Source organism: Crocodylus siamensis, chromosome 6 (genome assembly GCF_052110815.1).
Source record: "Crocodylus siamensis isolate JL-2025a chromosome 6, ASM5211081v1, whole genome shotgun sequence".
NCBI lineage: Eukaryota > Metazoa > Chordata > Crocodylia > Crocodylidae > Crocodylus > Crocodylus siamensis.
This window is the reverse complement of record NC_143400.1, coordinates 38,680,553-38,697,670: the sequence shown is the minus strand read 5'-3', so window position 1 is coordinate 38,697,670 and position 17,118 is coordinate 38,680,553. Positions and strand designations below refer to the sequence as shown.

The following is a 17,118-nucleotide window of genomic DNA, read 5'->3' as shown; positions in this document are numbered from 1 at the left end:
ATTTGGTTGTAGTACAAAATGGCTGTAGCAATCTGTCTGCCTGCAAAGCTGTACTTTGCACTTTGGTTCTTGATAATGTAAACTGATCAAAGAAAAGGACTACACAGATGCTCTTCCTTCAGTTCAAACCTGGAATTTTTCCATGCAAGTCAATAAGAAGCAAGTTTAAACCAAACTGAAATAAGCAATTCCTAAATCCAAGTAACAGTTTCCACATTTGAACAAGTCCAATTAAACTGCTGCATATTTATAAGTACAAAATCCAAATTCATAAAATGAATTGGGAAAACAAGACTTCACAGCAATACAATTCACAGGAACACTTGCGAATAAGCACTCTGCTCCAATTCCCTTTTTCTACTCCTACACCGCCCTCAACAGTCCAGGAAAGAAATTCGGCACTGGTATGCATGCATGTATTTATGTATGTGTGGTTGTACGAGTGTTTGCTAATAGTACACACACACACAACTTAGTGCTGATTTATGCCATGGCTGAGTTTGAAACACATAGCACATTACCTATTCTTTGCACCCCTGTTTTGATCTTGCAAGTCTTTAGTGGCATGAGTTTTACACTGTTCATCTTTTTCCTTCCTTCTCCAAGTTAAAATTCCCCCAAACCTTGCAAAATAAACCAAAATTGCCTTTCATGAGTCACCTGGAGAAGCTCTGCATGGAGAAGGAGAGTGTTTGCAGCTTCTGTGAAGTTCTCACAGTCTCTGTGCAAGTCCCGGAGTTTATACAAATACCTGGATAAATTAAAAAAAAAAAGTCAGCAGAGATTTGAGATGCAAGTCCCTGAACTTGACATAAATGAGACCCAAGAAAAATAAAATGACTTTACTAAATGAAATGGTTTACCTGAGATATATGTCCTCTCGTTTCTTCTCCTTATAAAAATTCTGCCAAGAAAATAACAAATCACTCTAATGTAAAAAAACCTGTCAATATATAGGCAGGCAGACTGAGCAGGCAACTTATCTAACCATCTTAGCTACTTATGTCCCCTTCCTTACCACCATACTCAAGTAAATCATACCTTTCAGACAAGGTTCTTTGGGTCAATGTGATATCTTTTATTAAACCAACTGAAAAGTTGGGGAAAATATTCTCTGCGAGCTTTCAGGCACAAACACCCGTCTTAAGTCACAGGGAGAGCCTAATGTTCTGTGTTCTCCTGGATGGAATAGAAGCCAATATGCATAAAGCACGTCTGTGGAAAGGCAAACGCCTGGCAGTGAGGATCAGAGGTGATGGGAGACAATAGGTGAGACAGACAGGTAGGTGGGAGACCCTTCACAGTATTGCACAACCCTTCCCACATTGCATTTTTTAGCAAATACTTCCATTGGGACTGTTGCACTTTGCTCAGAGTTGTTCACACAGGACTAGCTAAGATATCTTCTAGTGGAAACAAATCAAGGTTTAGGATAGGATTTTCAGATATGCTCTGTATTAATCTAACTACTAGGGAAGCCTGTTTTACCATTCTTACTAACCTTTACAGAGGAAGAGTAAATTTAGTACTGAGCGTTTCTGAAAATCCTGCTTATTCAGGAATAAATATTTTTTATGGTGTGCTAAGCCTGCCACATTCATTCTGAATTGCACAAAATAAACCAATAAACTGATATCACAGCCCTTCTCCATACCAGAACATTGACAGTACAGCTCATGCGGTTCTCTTTACTTCCATCGTTCATAATGGTCCTGTAGTCCAATAGGTTTTCCAACAGACTACTAACTAGTAAAGCAAACACCTCTCCAGAACTTGACAGATACTTATGCTTTCGGCAGTGTTCCAGCAGGCTGTAGGCGTATCAGAGAGAGGTAAAAACGAGAGAGAAAGAGAAGGACAGAGAGATTCAGTTAAGGTTCTGAACCGTACTTCTACTAAAAAGTATCTTAATGGAGTTGCATGCATCTTTGTTAACAGAGGTGTCCAAGCTTCCCCGCCCTGTTCATCAGAAACCTATCAGCTAGAAGAGAACAGAGTGCATAGTGTCCACAAACACCTGTTATTCACATTAAGCTGGTAGTTATCAAATCAAAGTACATTTCACCAATACCTGAGTTCTATTCTCATCTTTCTCGCTGACCCATTGTGCGATATATTCATCACACAATGTGACTTGTTGTGTGATACATTATTCATCCACCTGTCACCCCACCCTCTACTGGTGGGAAACCAATAGACACACCAAGTGAACTGGCATGCACTTGATACCAGATGCAGCAAACAAAGGGGGATGCTGCGATGCACTCCACTAGAGCTAGACTGTTCTCAGTGGTGGCAGTTGACAGAACAAAGAGCAATGGTCTCAAGTTGCAGCAAGGGAAGTTTAGGTTAGATATTAGGAAGAATTAAGACACTGGAACAGGTTACCCAGAGAGGTGGTGGAATCTCCATCCTTGGAAGCTTCTGAGACTCAGCTAGGCAAAGCTTTGACTGGGATGTTCTAGTTGGGGATGGTGCTGTCTTGAGCAGGGGGTTGGACTAGATGACTTGCTGAGGTCCCTTACAACCCTAACTTTCTATGATTCTAGCATGGTCCTCTGGGGACAATGGCATGCCATCTCTGTTTTCGACACTTACAGTTTCTCCAGCAAAACCTTGTACTGCTCATCCCCTCGACCCCCTTCAACTTCTTGGTCCAGTCTGGTTATCAGCTCATTTTCAAACTAAGGCAGCAAAAAATAAACCCAAATTAGAATTAAATTCCTACAGCACGAAATGTATCCATGGCATATCTGTACCAGGTATTCCCGAACTACACCAGCATCAGGCACTGATCTCAATAAGCGAGCTAAAGCATCGATGCTTCTATTATTTTAGAAGAGGAAAAATAATGAAACAGAAACAAAGATGACAGGGAAGGAACATGGAAATCTGAGTAGTTGTTCTTCCGTTTCATAGGCACAAGAAATTGACCCACTGGGATACATCTCCCTGATCCTAACAAAATGTCTCCCCATTCAGTGCTCTCAAAGGAGAGCAAAGCACTCAGTGAGGTTGCTGTTAAATACGATGTTGAGAGGAACGTCTTGACGCAGAAAGGGTTGCTGAAGAGGCTAATCTTGTGTGCATGTACACAGGAGGGACCCTGAGTAAACAGTTTCATTCATGCTTCAAGCGATGACAACAAACCTGCAGAGGTTTAGGCACCCTTGCCCCACAATACCCAGGTGTTTATACAGCTAGAACTCAATTACCACCAGGATCAAATGTTTGCGTTCCAAGATCCCATGGTATTTAAGCACTTCTTAAGATTTTCAGCAGTTCTAGGAAATCCTGGGGCAGATAAGGCCATAAGACCACTGACCCTGTAGGAAACGACACCCCTTTGAATATTTGAGCTGAGGTCTAACTGGGGAAGGACTGACATGCCTACAGTGCTCAGGGAGATGTGCGTCACATTTGACAACAGTCTCCTCTGAAATACAGAATGTCAAGGCAGCTGCCTCCTGGATGAATGATTCCTACCATCTCCAGGGAGAAGAATGTCTGCAGCATAACTAAAGTGTCCCCTGCCTGCCAGCTGAGATGCTAATGGCTAGTGTCCCATGAGGCAAACTGGAAGAGAAGCCCCGACTAACAATCGTTACAGCTGAAAAGATAACCGTGGACAAAATAAGGGCCTTCTTTCTCTTCTTTCCCTACCAGTGTTTTCTGACTAGCAATAAACTAAAAGGTCCAGTGAAATTAGCATAAGACTGGGAGTTGGAGACCCAGGTTTTATTCCCAACTCTGCCCATCATGTAGCCTCAGGCAAGTTGCTTCACATCTCACTGCCACCCTTCTTAATTCAATAAAATGGGGAGACTGGTACTTGCTGAGGTATTGTGATTCTCAAATTAAGGAGGCCAAGGCTATGAATTATTACTAATCTGAAGTGGGAGACTTCATTCTCAACCAATTTGCATGACAGCAACTTGATATTTTTAGTTAAAAAAGCCTGCCTTATGAGAACTATTACTACAATAAATGTGGACAGTTAACATCAGTTTATGAAGTATCCGCTCACACATGTAGACACCCAGGAACAGAGAAGTGAATTGACTAAGCCAAGGAGGCTGAATAGCACAACCAAGAAAGAAAACCCAAGAGCCCTGGCTCTGTTCCTGTTCCAAGTGCAATGAAAAAGCATCCCAGAGTGCTCCATGTTACATGTGCATAAAGGCTTTTAAAAGTTATTTTTGGCAAACAGGAAAGAAAGCATGTCATGAAACATCTGCCCTGATGAGTCCAGGGTCCCTTACCATATGGAAGTTTCTGTTCCCACTAAAGTTGAACTCGCATTGCATCATGTCGAAGAAAATGGGGATAGTCGCCTTCCGCAGCTCTGGTTCCGGAGTAAGGGTTACCTCCAGGATTGGACCTACCATCGATGGGATGAACTTGATCTTATGAGGGCCTATGGAAGAGACAAGGTTAGACACAGCCTCCAATTAACGAAAGGCAAGTGCTTGAAGACGCTGTGAAACGGTTGCATCCACAGCTATATCAGTCATGTCAAGGTAATCACAAGGTGGTTCAGGCAAACAATATAGGAGTTCTCTGCATGGGTGACAACAATTTGGTTGCAACTTTTTTGCATTCTAGCTCTAAATATTCAGTCAAATTCATAAGAGGATTCTAAAAAATATAGTCAACAATCAATGCCACATGCACTCCTAAATCACTGACACACTTTTGCAAGTCCCATTTTTGATTTTCACATGCCATAACACTTTGGAAAGATCTCTATGTGAACTCGTGAATAAAAGTTTGGATTGACATACAACTGATAACAGTAATGCAATGTTTTGGACTTCCAAGGAGAGCCTAAGACAAGTCTGCTTCCAGAAAAAAAAGAAAGGATCCTTTGTATGGATATATGACCTGCACGGTTGGGATAACTCCAAACTCCAAACACAAGTCAGGTTTCGGAGAAAAAAATTTAAATGCAGTTTCAGAGGTAAAGTAAGAGTCATTGTATGTATATGGAACTCACCTAGGTTGTACCACATATCCCTTATTCTGAAGCCAAGTTCCTTCCTCATGTCCCCATATCTAGAAAGAAAAAAGAAAGACGAAAAGCCCACATGCTTTGAAATGCACTTTGCAAAGCTGTCAGGGAAATTTAACAGCCCAGCCATAGAATCTATTAGCCTGACCTTGTACTTGGTGGTTTTAATTTGTTCTTCCTGCATTATGGCTGGGGAAGCATTTAATCTAATAATGTTGGGAACTAAGGCTACAACTACCCTCCTATCTCAGACCCTGCAGTAGTACAGCTTTTTCTATAATGATTTCTTTCTTTTAAAATGAACCAACATAAACATGCATAGCCCATTGTGTGGCTGTATCATTACCTGGCCAGGAACAGAGTTCAGCTTCAGATTCTGTGGGATGTTCTTAGCTATTTCTTTTCTAAAAGCAACAATGACTGAGTACAATTAACTTCAAACTTACTTCTTGATAATTTTGTTGCGTTTGGCTTGTGAGAAGTTCTCTAGCTGGAGGGATTCATGAGTGAGAAAAGCTACTGCCAAGTGGAAATAACTGTTCCAGAGCTGTGGAAAAGAAATAGTTAAAGTGAGGAAAATATAAAATAGAAGAGCAACATGCAGCACTACAGACTATAGTCCCCTTTGCTGGAGACTCCCAGTCAGACATATAAGGAAACACAGTTACAACAAATGGGGTAAAATGACCCAAAAATTCCTCACCACAAAGGGGGCTGGATGGGAGGGGGAGATGAGAGGAGGTCATCAATGGAAGTAAACATAGAATAAGAGCTACCAAATCAGCCCATAAAGCTCTGTTCATTTTTGCCTGATCCATTTAAAAATGCTAAGGCCTCAAGACTTACCTACATGGGTCAAATCTCTCCTTAAAATTCTCCTCTATTCTAATGCCCTTAAGAAGGGAAAAGACTGCCAACAGTTAAGGCAGCTGGTTTCCTGTAATTTGTTGTTGAGCAGTTTACGTTTCCCTATTTCCTTGTGCTCTCCTGTGCCTGTATCCACTTGTTGCCTCTTTGCGACAAGATCCAGCTTTCTGTCCTTTGTTCAACGTGCTGTACCATGAGGGACTGTTTAATTACCTAGGTACTAGGAATATTACAAATATAAAGTTTTCCATTTCTGTAACATAATTGCTTTAAAATCCTCACAGCACTGCAGTGAAAGCAAGGAAATATTACCATACGCCCATATTACTAACAGAAGACTGAGATGCAAAGAGGGACAGAGGCAGAGAGGGATCTGGAGTCAGAATCGACTCCAGGATGAATATGAGTTGCCAGTGTGACGAAGCAGTTGGCAGAGCCAACCGCACCTTGTCCTGCATCAACAGGGGCATCACTAACCAGTCCAGAGAGGTCTTGCTCCCCCTTTACGTGGTGCTGGTCAGGCCGCAGCTGGAGTACTGTGTCCAGTTCTGGGCGCCCCACTTCAAGAGGGATGTGGAGAACCTGGAGAGGGTCCAGAGGAGGCCACTCGTATGGTTGAGGGCCTCCGTGGCCAGCCTTATGAGGAGAGGCTGAGGGACCCGAATCGCTTCAGTCTCCACAAGAGGAGACTGGGGGGGGTGCGGGGATCTTGTGGCTGCCTACAACCTTATCAGGGGCCAGCAGCAGGGACTCGGGGAAAGTCTGTTCACCAGGGCCCCCCTTGGGGTCACCAGGAACAATGGCCACAAGCTGAGGGGGATAGGTTTAGGTTAGATATTAGGAAGAACTACTTCACGGTAAGGGTGGCCAGAGCCTGGAATAGGCTCCCCAGAGAGGTGGTGCTCTCACCTTCCCTGGACATCTTCAAGAGGAGACTGGACAGGCACCTGGCTGGGGTCTTGTGACCCCTGCCACCCCCAGTGCTCCTTCCTGCCCATGGCAGGGGGTTGGACTAGATGATCTGTCTAGGTTCCTTCCCACTCACTGATTCTATGATAGCACTGAAAGGACTTTCCTTACAGTCATGCAGGGAGTCTCCAACAGAGTTGAGAATAGAATAGGTCACCTGAAACCAACTGCAATTCTGTAGCCACTGAACATGAGAATTTTTAGTGCTAAAACTCTTCCAAGTGCAAATAAACTAAAGACAACTTACAGAAACACAGGCAGTAAGAACATGTTTCACTCACAGCTCCTATTTTAGCCGAGTTATTAGTATATTATGCTTGTGGGCTGATTGGAGAACATCCTCCATAGTGCAGTAACGGTTCATGAATTCCAAACACCACTTCAGGTTACAAATTTCCCATTAACGCCTAGTTTGCTGTTTTCTGCCAAGTGGACATAGTAACACATCCTTGCCCGTATCGATACAAGTGTCTCATCACTGCATGTTGAACCCATCATGCATCAGGAGTTCCTCACAACCACAGAGTTCAGAATAATCTAAGTCTAATTTAATCATTACCTGAAGTTCGAAGTTTGCCTGGTCCAGGAAGAATCGGTTGAGTACAGATGTAAATTGGTTCACAGCTCGAAGGAAAACCCTGGAAAGTAAAACGCCACATGTGGAGTTACTCATGGAGGAAGAAACAGCACAGGCCTAGATTTACTGCTGCTTCTCTGTAAGCTTGCAGAAGCCAAGAATAAGTGACATCAAGAAGTGAAGCTCTTTCAGCTCATTCCTTCTATTTCATCTCCCCTTCCATCCAGAGGCACTGAGGGAAAGGTACATGTCTGCTTCTAAACAGAAGAAACCCTGATCTAGGATCTATTTGGTTATCTAGTCTTCAGGTCAAAGCAGCAGCATCCCACACAGTGTATTCACTGGAGGTCCATCTATCTATGCTACTTATGGCCATCGTTACAGCACTATCGGAACAACAGCAAATGTCTCCATGTAACATCCTTTTACAGATGTGGAACTGAGGCAGAGAGGCTAAGTTCCTCACCCAAGGTCTTTTAAGAAGCCTGTAACAAAAGAGAAAAATAAAACTGACCGTTCTAAATCCCACCCAGGCTAACACAAGCACTCCTAAAGCATTCTCTTTTATCCAGCTTTGTTTTATTTTTTCCAGTTAATTGCAGGAGCACTTCCTTCGCATTTAAAGTAAAGGGGCTTCTTAGATGTACACCAGCAACTCTGGGAGAGACACAACATCTCTTCACAAAAGACTCCATATTTTAGCATAGACTTCCTCAGAAAGACAACAGAGTTTGCAGGTTGACAAATCTTCCGAAACAGTCCACTACTAGACACTGAATCAAACCTAACTTACGTCAGCCCGAACCTTTTGAGGAAGATAACCCTGAATATTCAAATGACTGGCAGCAGTGCTGGTGCAAAAAAACCAAACCAAACCAAAACAAACAAACAAAAAAAATCGCCCTCATCATGAGCTGATACAGTTCTGAAGCAGTCGTAAAAACCTTCAAGTAACAGTGGTTACAGGTACAAACCATTTACCTGCTCTGCATCATGTTCATGACCATCCAGTCATTTGCATAGACATTCTTTTCAATCAGATCCTTAAACATAATGAAGGTTTCCATGAGGAAGTCCTGCAGAAAAAAATATAGCATGGAGGGATACAAGAAACTGGTCAGTAATCCCATGGAAATACAGGAGGATGTACAATGTCAGACTTTGTTGATTACTGATCAATATTCTGTGCTTTTGAGAAGAATAATTTACTGTGGGCTCTCTCACTTTAATTAAATTATTTTTGACATCTCATCCATTCAACCACAAAAGGAAAAACTAGTCCCCCAGCAAATCTATACCCTTCATTTAATTAAATCTGTTCTTTTTGTTGGAAGCTAGACTTTATTGTGGGGGCACCCTAATGCATAAGGACCACAACCATTTAAAAGCAAAACGAGAGTTCAAGGACTTCTGCCCTAGTGCTTCTCTCCAAATACATGAAGGGGAAACCAGCATACGGCTACTGAATTATCTTGTACACAGAACTAGAAAGGGCTTTGTTGTTCCCCATTAATGCATGTCTTGTCTAGCCTACAATTTAGAAGAATATTAGAATGTATTAATGAGCACATGTTCAGTTTCAAGTATCTAGTCCAGATAGGGCAAGACACTATTAACCCATGCTAAACTGTTCCATTTATAGCCATCACATCTTAAGTACTAGCCTACACAAGGCACAAATGCCAAGTTGCAGGTTGAAGAGTGGGATCTATTTAAATACAACAAGTTGGACTAAGGACAAACTTCACTTTGCAAAGTGTCAAGGGTGGATGATTCTCTTCTGTTCTGAGTAGGTAGCATTCAAGTACTAATGAAGGGCACCTGAGAAGTCACTGTTCTACAAAGGTCACCACCAACAACAAAAAAAGCAATTGCTGCTGAACTAAGCAGCATGCTCCAAAGAGCAGGCAGGTAACAGTGATGCAGTGAAAAAAATAGATATTAGTACTGCCTCAGTAGGAATGCCTTTAGGCCTTATTAAATCAGGGAATGATGGAAAGGTTTCAGCTTGACATGGGCCACCTTGCAGCCCAGAATTCTCTCATAACTACAATAACTCAAGCAGCAATGTTGCAATGTCTGAGCTGAAGATATCACAAGGGAATGATTATTTAAATTGTCTGAGAAAGAACATAAAACAGTGTTTCCTTTGGTATTGTTTGTTAAATAAATTCATGGACATACTTCTATAGATGCTAGGGTCAATAAAACTTAGAATCCAAATTTAAATTTTAGGTTAGTCTCTCTTTAAAACGTATTCAAGCCAATTTGCTTTCCTGGTTTGTCTCTGGGCACAAGCTGTACGTAACAGTTAATTCAGAAGGAGCAGAGCCAGGGAGCAAACAAGCAACACAAGATTATGTTGCTCCATTTTAGTAAAACACTTAAATCACAAGCTTACCTTTACCCAGTGCTGAAGTCACATTATGACAAATGTGACTAAATTCCCTTCCTGAAGAGGAATGCTTTCCTGAATTGGGGATTCACTGACACCATAAGGCTGTTCTTAAAACTTTTCTATCAGTTTTGCTGCCCTTACAGTCTTGTCCCAAAGAAAAAAAAATGTTTCTAATTGACCTTGACAAAAATTACTCCACTGACACTTTTGATAAGGCTATTCCACTTTTTTTTTTTTTTACATGATTTTGCTTATTCAAATGAATATTTTGCAAGAATTCTCTCAAAATCACAAACTAATTCAAGACTTAGTTGCTGACTACTCTCCATCTACTATCTAGCTGAGTAGCTTTCAGTTTAGAAGTTTACATGACAAAAATGTGTCTGTCCTGTAGATGGCCATATTGCTCAACAGATCAGATGCGATTATTTATATCCAACCTTGAAAGCACAAAATGCACCCAGACAAGCACACAAGAGATTCTGACATAACAAATGCAGAGACAACCAACTGCACCCTCTAGCTAATCCCATGTTCCAAATAAGAATACCGGACTAAGTTTGACAGTAAATGTCAGGGGAAAAAAAAATAAAAAAAAATAAAAAGTTGTGTTTGGGTAGAAGAGTCACACCACAAAGTTTTGTGCAAAGGCTTCCTTGGGTTGGTATACAGGGAGGGGCAACACCGATTTGATTGGCACTGTAGCTTCCACAGGCATAACAGCAAAGAGTAAAATTGTTTCACCAAGTTCCACACTGGAACCATGCAAAAACCAAGACCTGTTTAGGGTTTTAACACCAAGGTACAATTTGCAATGCTGCTTAGGGACAAGGGACAGTTCCCTTTGATTTTAATGGGGACAGAGGTCCAGTTCCCTTAAGGAACTTTAAAATTGCAGCTTCACACCCTAAATAGGGCCTAGATTCTTCCAAAGCTTGATCAGTGTTTCTCCAAAAGGTGCATCACCAACATTTTCATAGCACAACAGTACTTAAGGTCTTTCAATCATGCATCAAGGCCCCAGTGCTAGGTGCTGTGCAAACAAAAGGATGGCTCCTGCTTCCAACAGCTGACAATAACCTGAAACTTATAAGAAACCCAATTTGAGTTCTGAATTTAAAACAAACCCCCAGTGCAGCCCCAATTTACTCAGTATGGATTGTGTGGCAACCACACCAAGTGGATCTATTAATACCTCACATTTTTCAGAAGTTTAGCGATTGCCTCGAGCTTGCCAGCTTTTCATACGACCAAATAAAAAGGAGTATCCAAGCTCCTACCTCAGGTGCACAAAAAAAAAAAAAAAAAAAAAACACCCCGAAAGACCAAGAGAGATGTAGAGAAATCAAGAACCCAAGTATAAAAAGGCAAAAAGGAAATGGAAAATAAAGCCACCCCTATTCTTCCCATCCTTATTCTCTCATTTAATGTTTGTCCCCACTTTCTCTCTTACACAAATTTAGATATCCATAAATCATTTGTTTTCACTCCATGTAGCCATGCTAGGCTGCTGTTTTGCTGAGGAAACAACAGCCAGTGGTCCTTCCACCCAGTGGGGGCAAAGTAAGTATTTGACTAAGACTTGAAGCACTAGACACGAGGGATGGGTTCTGTAGAAGAACCTTGAACTTAATGCAACAGCTGGGAATGATAGTGTTTGATGCTTTATGGACTGGGCTACAGCCCCAGACAAGCTGACTTACAATAATGTCTTGTCTGGTTTTGAAAATGCTGATGTAGTGGTTATAATGGCAATCGTCCATCTGTCTCAGGATGGCTGTCATGCAGGCTACAAAAATACCCTGGAACAGAAAAGTTAAAGAAAAAAAAAAAATCACTTGGTCAATTATCTTCCTGCACAAAGGCCCCCAAGTCAGCAAAGTACTAAAAGCACATGCTTGACTTCAACCACATGAAATAATCTCGACTCTGAACAACAAGTTTTCTCCCCACAGAAACAGTAATGTGTTGCTAAGTTTCATGGATGCCTGAGAGCTGCATATAACTTTGGAAGCAACTTGTTAGAGGGCTTAAGCTTCAAACCCACCTTGGAGGTGAGACTGACTACTCCTTCAAGCACTGACATTTTGGAAGTGGAGAGGAGTTTAAAATTAAATCCTTTTGCTCCCAATAAAGGACAGTAGCATCTTTAAAAAAAATAGAACGGTTCACAGGGCAATAGCTCAACCTGGTTAATAAGAAGTGTCCTTCTACAGAAAACAGCATTACACCTCACCAACCATTTGATAAATTCCACTACTGCTGTGGAAACGACAATTCAGGACCCCCCACACCCACACATATATAACAGTTTGCTACTGTACCTTCAAAGTTTTTATCTAAGCATAACTACAAGAAACTATTTCTCTGAATTAAAGCCAACATCAAAGCCTCATTTTGTAAAAATAATTCAGTGTTGGCCTAAAAGCCCCAGATTTTCGTACCCATCCATACACAAAGGCATGCAGGCTAGAGGAGAGGTAAAAGCTTCCTCTTCCTTCTCCCACCAACCTGCTCTCCTTTCCAGACTCAAAGGGACACCTACAGATGAGGGTACTTCATGGGTACCAACAAATTACCAGTTCTGCAGAATGACTGCCCGTCTACTAGGAACCAAGACAGACAGTAAAAACTTTAATTCATTAGGGACCAGGATTTGATTCAAGACTGGGTGTCTGAGGAGAGAAGTTCTAGATCATATTACTAATTGCTAGTGCAATCCCAACCACTTTTAATAGGACAGGAAGCATTCCACCACCAACTGCAGAACCACATTATGTTGCAGGAAACACATTTTTAATAATACATCAGTATGCACTGCAGTTCCTGAGAGGACAGACTACAGTGGAAGGCACCATTTTGATGAGGCAAGGGAAGAAATTAAAGAACAGAAACAAGTAGAAGACTCTCACGCTATGTGGAGACTGTCTGTTCATTCCAATCACTGTCCGGTTTATTCTCCTTAGCAGACGTTCCATGATCAGTTGGATGTGAACTGCAGTAGGCCCCTGAGGATATTAAACAAGCACACGCTGTTTTAGCTCAATCTTAGCATGGCCTAGTCTATAAAAAGCTTTGTGTACACAAAGGCTAAGCTGACAGTGGCTATTTATTTTGAGAGGACCCTAGGAGAAGGAGATTCTTTGCACAATGGATTTAAATACCTAGAATTTTGACTCTGTGAAGGACAAATTCATCCCTCCATCCAACACAGAGAATATGATGACAGGAGGTGCTGCATCTTTCCTATGCCAGGGTCAGACTGGCATGAGTGTTGTCTTAGTAGAGGAATCAGCCTCTCCGGGGCTGACCTAGCCATATCTACTAGTCTCACCTGTCCTTGAATGCTCCCTGCCCCTGGGTATGAGGGAGCAGATAGGACAAAACACAGAGATGACAGTTGCTTGTGCTTTTGCCTTCTGCCAGAGGAAAGTAATAAAGTTTTGAGGACAGCCGGTCAGTGACGAAACCAAACTGAACTTGCTTCTTGTATTTATCAATCCCCTCTTCTCCCGCTTTGCAAACTGGCCACCTCAAATCGCCATATTCTGAAGCATGCAGGAATCAGCTTTTTATTACCATGCAAAACATTATTAATAGGAATGCAGACAAAGATAAATGGTGATAACTGGCATCATTGCAGCACTTTCTGAAGTCAGCATCTTTCACTAGTCTCTTCCTCACAAAAAAGCAAGCACCACTCCCTTTTCAGTCAAGAAAACAGAGATAAAGTGACTTGCTCCATGTCACAAAGCAAGTCAGTGACAGGATTGGGAGCCGCACCCTGGCCTCGGGCCAGGAGAATACTTGGTCTTTTCATTAGCTTAGTAGCCAGGTTCCATTTTTTTATCATCTAATTTATCTTTGAATAAACTTAAAGCCATAAAGAGCAAAATTTCTGTCGGCCACTGGGCTTACTAACCACATAGACTAACATAGGAAACCCAGTTTCTGTTCCAACCTAAGCTAGGGTCACCTCACTGACTAAGGGGTCTCTTTTAATTTACACCCCTGAAAATACAAAGAGAGCCAAGCCCATGCTTACCACATTCTTCCGATCTAGCACTTCTAGCATGTTGCTAAGAAGCTGTGCGCAGGCTTCGTGGTCAGGCTTATTTGACTTGTCATCCAGCTGGCCACTTAGCTGATCTATCAGCAGAGGCAGAAGTGCATCTCTGCATTCTGAAAAATGTAACAGGACAATGTCACGTAGACAGTTCTTGAACACTAGAAGTATTAGCCACCACAACAAGGTAACTTTCTGTTCTTCACTCATTTACTAATATTAAAATCATGCAACTGATAAAACAACTGAATATGAACAGGCATATTACAGCTCAAGTTGCATCACTTCCAGTTAAATACATTGCAAAAGATCCTTCTCTTTCAACATATACAGTAAGAAGATATGGCTTTTTTCCATTTACAATTTGGGACCCTATGGTGCTACACGGATACAAAATAAAAAAATCCTTGCCCCAAAGAGCTTGCAATCCAAGTGTAAGGGCCCTGTTATATATTAATTTTGGGCAGCTCTTGGAACTCACAACCAAATGGTGGGCAAAATACAGCCCATATGCTGGATCAGTCCAGGGAGGGACTTTGTCTGGCCCATAGCAGGTCCCCGTGCTCACACCTGACTCTGGTACCATCCAACCTATGGCATGTCCCACCACCCTAGGCATGCAGCGGGGCTAGGGCAGCTCTGTGGCCGGACTCCATTTCCTGGCAGTGGCAGGTCCTTCCAGCTGCCACCACTACTCCCCAAGGAGACCAGTCGGGACCCATGTGGGCAGGGCCTGAGCACACAGCCCTGGCCCTGACCTATGCAAGGGGTGGGGAGGGGGGAGTGGTCAGGATCCCTGCAGCGCCTGCTTCGGACCTGCCAGCCCTGGCCACAATAGAGTGCTGGCAGCTGGGCAGAAGTTGCTGCTGAGCACAGGGGAAAAAGGACCTGGCAGCAGGCACAGCTGCCTCCCCCTCACTACTGCTGGGCCCTTCTTACTGTGACTGCCTACAGGGGGCCCGAACTGGCCCAGAGGCAATGCTGGTGATGGCAGCAGCTGTGAGGAGGAACCACAGGACATCCCTGCACAGGCTCCAGATGGCCCAGCAAGAAGGACCCTGGCAGAGGCAAAGGGGGAGGCAGCCACATCTGATGCCAGGTCCCACTTTTTCCCTGTGTCCAGCAGCAGCTTCTGCCCTGCCACCATGCTACCTGTGCACCTGGGTCACCAACGCTGAAGCCAGACAGAAACTCCAGCCCCTCCTCAGGCTGATCTGCCCCTTCTGAAGCTGTCACAGGCCCATGCCAGCTCCCCACCCACATGGCCCTACCTCACATAAGGAGGTTTGGTGAGCTGTTGCACAGGCGAGGGAGGGTGCAGACCTGGCCTGCGACAGCTCCCTGAAACCCCCTATGTGGCCCATGGGCCTAAATAATTGCCCATCCATGTCTTAATCCCTGGACTGTCTGCACGTTAACACCTTTACATGGTTTAAAGCACTCATCATGCAGCTCAAAGTTACGCCACTCCAGGGCTGAACTGCATAATTCAGCTCTTGCTCCATTAAGGTGTGGATACTCCCACAGATGTGCCACACAAGTGGAAGGAGCAACTGCAAGCTAGCACTAAGCCAATCAACGTTTGTGCAGCTCATAGTGCAACGTGTAACAAGGCCCTAAGAGAAGAGACAATTGGTGAATACAGACAAAGACAAAGGAGGAAACAATGAGACAAAATTAGTCAACTGCCCAGCTGTTGTCAAAGTTTTCTTTTATCCTTGCAGGTTTAATGGTAATGGAACCTTTTAAGTAGGTATGCGAAAGAGATGGTATCACTGATTACACAGCCGAGACAGGCTTGACTGACAGTTGTTCATCTGGGAAGATGCATTCTTTGAAGTACCTGAAGATTTTGACAGGCTACTCACCCGACTGCTTAAACAGATCACTCTCCACTACCTTGGTCATGCAGTTGAGTTTTTGACGAACCAGCTGGTTCTCAGGGACGCTTTGGATAAACTTGCTGAAGAGAATGCTAGAACCAAAACCACAAAGTAGACAGATGGTCACTATCTGATGCCTCTGACATTGTTCCACCTACTGTTAACACTGCCCTGCACCTGGTTTTTACTGAGGCAGTCGTGCCACTGTGTTGACACCTGTGAAAATGGTCTTAAGGTAAACTGATACTGACTCTCAGGTTATGTGGTTTCACACAACTTATAAAAGAAAGTTCAATAAACTGAACACAGCCCCAGGCAATTTACCTTGTGTTCCAATATGAGATGCACAAGCTTGTCACAAAATCTTGCCAGTCAGGGCACAGAATGTGCCCCATGTTTGCATACTGTATTTTAAATTCCCGCCTCCACTCCCCTCCTTAAAAAAAACTCTAAGCAAGTTGAATTTTGCAAAGCTATTCCATAAGGCTGTTGTAACATGAAACAGCCATTTAGATTGCAAGAGGCATGACCTTCCTAATATCCTCTAGTTAAAAAGAGATGACTCTTAAATCCTACCTAGTGTATACACTGTACATCTGAAATCCTCTCACTTGTATATGAAGATTATTTGCATCAAAAATCAGGCACGTGGAACTGACGGTACAAGGAACACACTTTATACTGAAGAAAGGAAATCTACAGCACTACACAGTTCTTGAACAAATACATTTTTTGTATCTCTCACTGCCATGTATTCATGGCATGGTATCTGGGAACCTCAGAAATAATGGTGAAAAGTTTGTGGAAATTTACAGATTGGATTTTGTCCATGTGACTCGGCAACCCTTGAATTTTAGGTTTGGACAAAGCCTCAGAACTCACAGGTAAGCTCAGGTGGGTCCATCCTAATTCCTTTGGGCTACCAGGAGACGACTGTTCTGTGTCTTCCTTTACACCCTTCTAAGAAGTATCCCAAATTCGTGGAGTTGGTACTCATCTTGTAATTACCAGAGTTGTTTATTTAATGAGAGTGTCTAAAATTCCCCGCAAGTTTCACTGTTTTTCATGGGTTTAGATAATGCTTAACAGTCACCTGAGCTCAACTGGGTCAAACACCAGCTTGACATCATTTATAATGCTTGGTAAGTACTTCAGAGCTGCACCCTGTAAGAGGGGGAAAAACAAACAATATACATGTACACACACAAAAGGAGGCAAATTAGATTCATCCATTCTTTCTAAAAGAGTGCAAAGTCGCTGTACAGGGCTCACAGCAGCAGTGGCAGATCTGGTTTTACCGAGAGCACCTGCAGTATGTTGGCTTGCTCTGTCTATGCATTCAAAGGG

At 42.8% G+C, this 17,118-nt stretch overlaps 1 protein-coding gene across 1 annotated transcript in view; it reads right to left on the bottom strand.

The window, feature by feature from the left end:
• The window catches only part of DOCK5 (dedicator of cytokinesis 5), a 125,275-nt gene that overhangs the window by 22,103 nt on the left and 86,054 nt on the right, over nucleotides 1-17,118 (bottom strand). The window contains exons 24-37 of the mRNA XM_090053693.1: nucleotides 16,865-16,935; nucleotides 15,757-15,863; nucleotides 13,868-14,004; nucleotides 12,735-12,830; nucleotides 11,526-11,624; nucleotides 8,406-8,500; nucleotides 7,407-7,485; nucleotides 5,458-5,558; nucleotides 4,997-5,055; nucleotides 4,263-4,417; nucleotides 2,599-2,684; nucleotides 1,655-1,811; nucleotides 864-904; nucleotides 661-751 (exon numbers count right to left, since the gene is read on the bottom strand). Of these exons, the coding sequence (XP_089909819.1) occupies nucleotides 661-751; nucleotides 864-904; nucleotides 1,655-1,811; nucleotides 2,599-2,684; nucleotides 4,263-4,417; nucleotides 4,997-5,055; nucleotides 5,458-5,558; nucleotides 7,407-7,485; nucleotides 8,406-8,500; nucleotides 11,526-11,624; nucleotides 12,735-12,830; nucleotides 13,868-14,004; nucleotides 15,757-15,863; nucleotides 16,865-16,935 (1,374 nt within the window). The remainder of the gene's footprint in view (nucleotides 1-660; nucleotides 752-863; nucleotides 905-1,654; nucleotides 1,812-2,598; nucleotides 2,685-4,262; nucleotides 4,418-4,996; nucleotides 5,056-5,457; nucleotides 5,559-7,406; nucleotides 7,486-8,405; nucleotides 8,501-11,525; nucleotides 11,625-12,734; nucleotides 12,831-13,867; nucleotides 14,005-15,756; nucleotides 15,864-16,864; nucleotides 16,936-17,118) is intronic.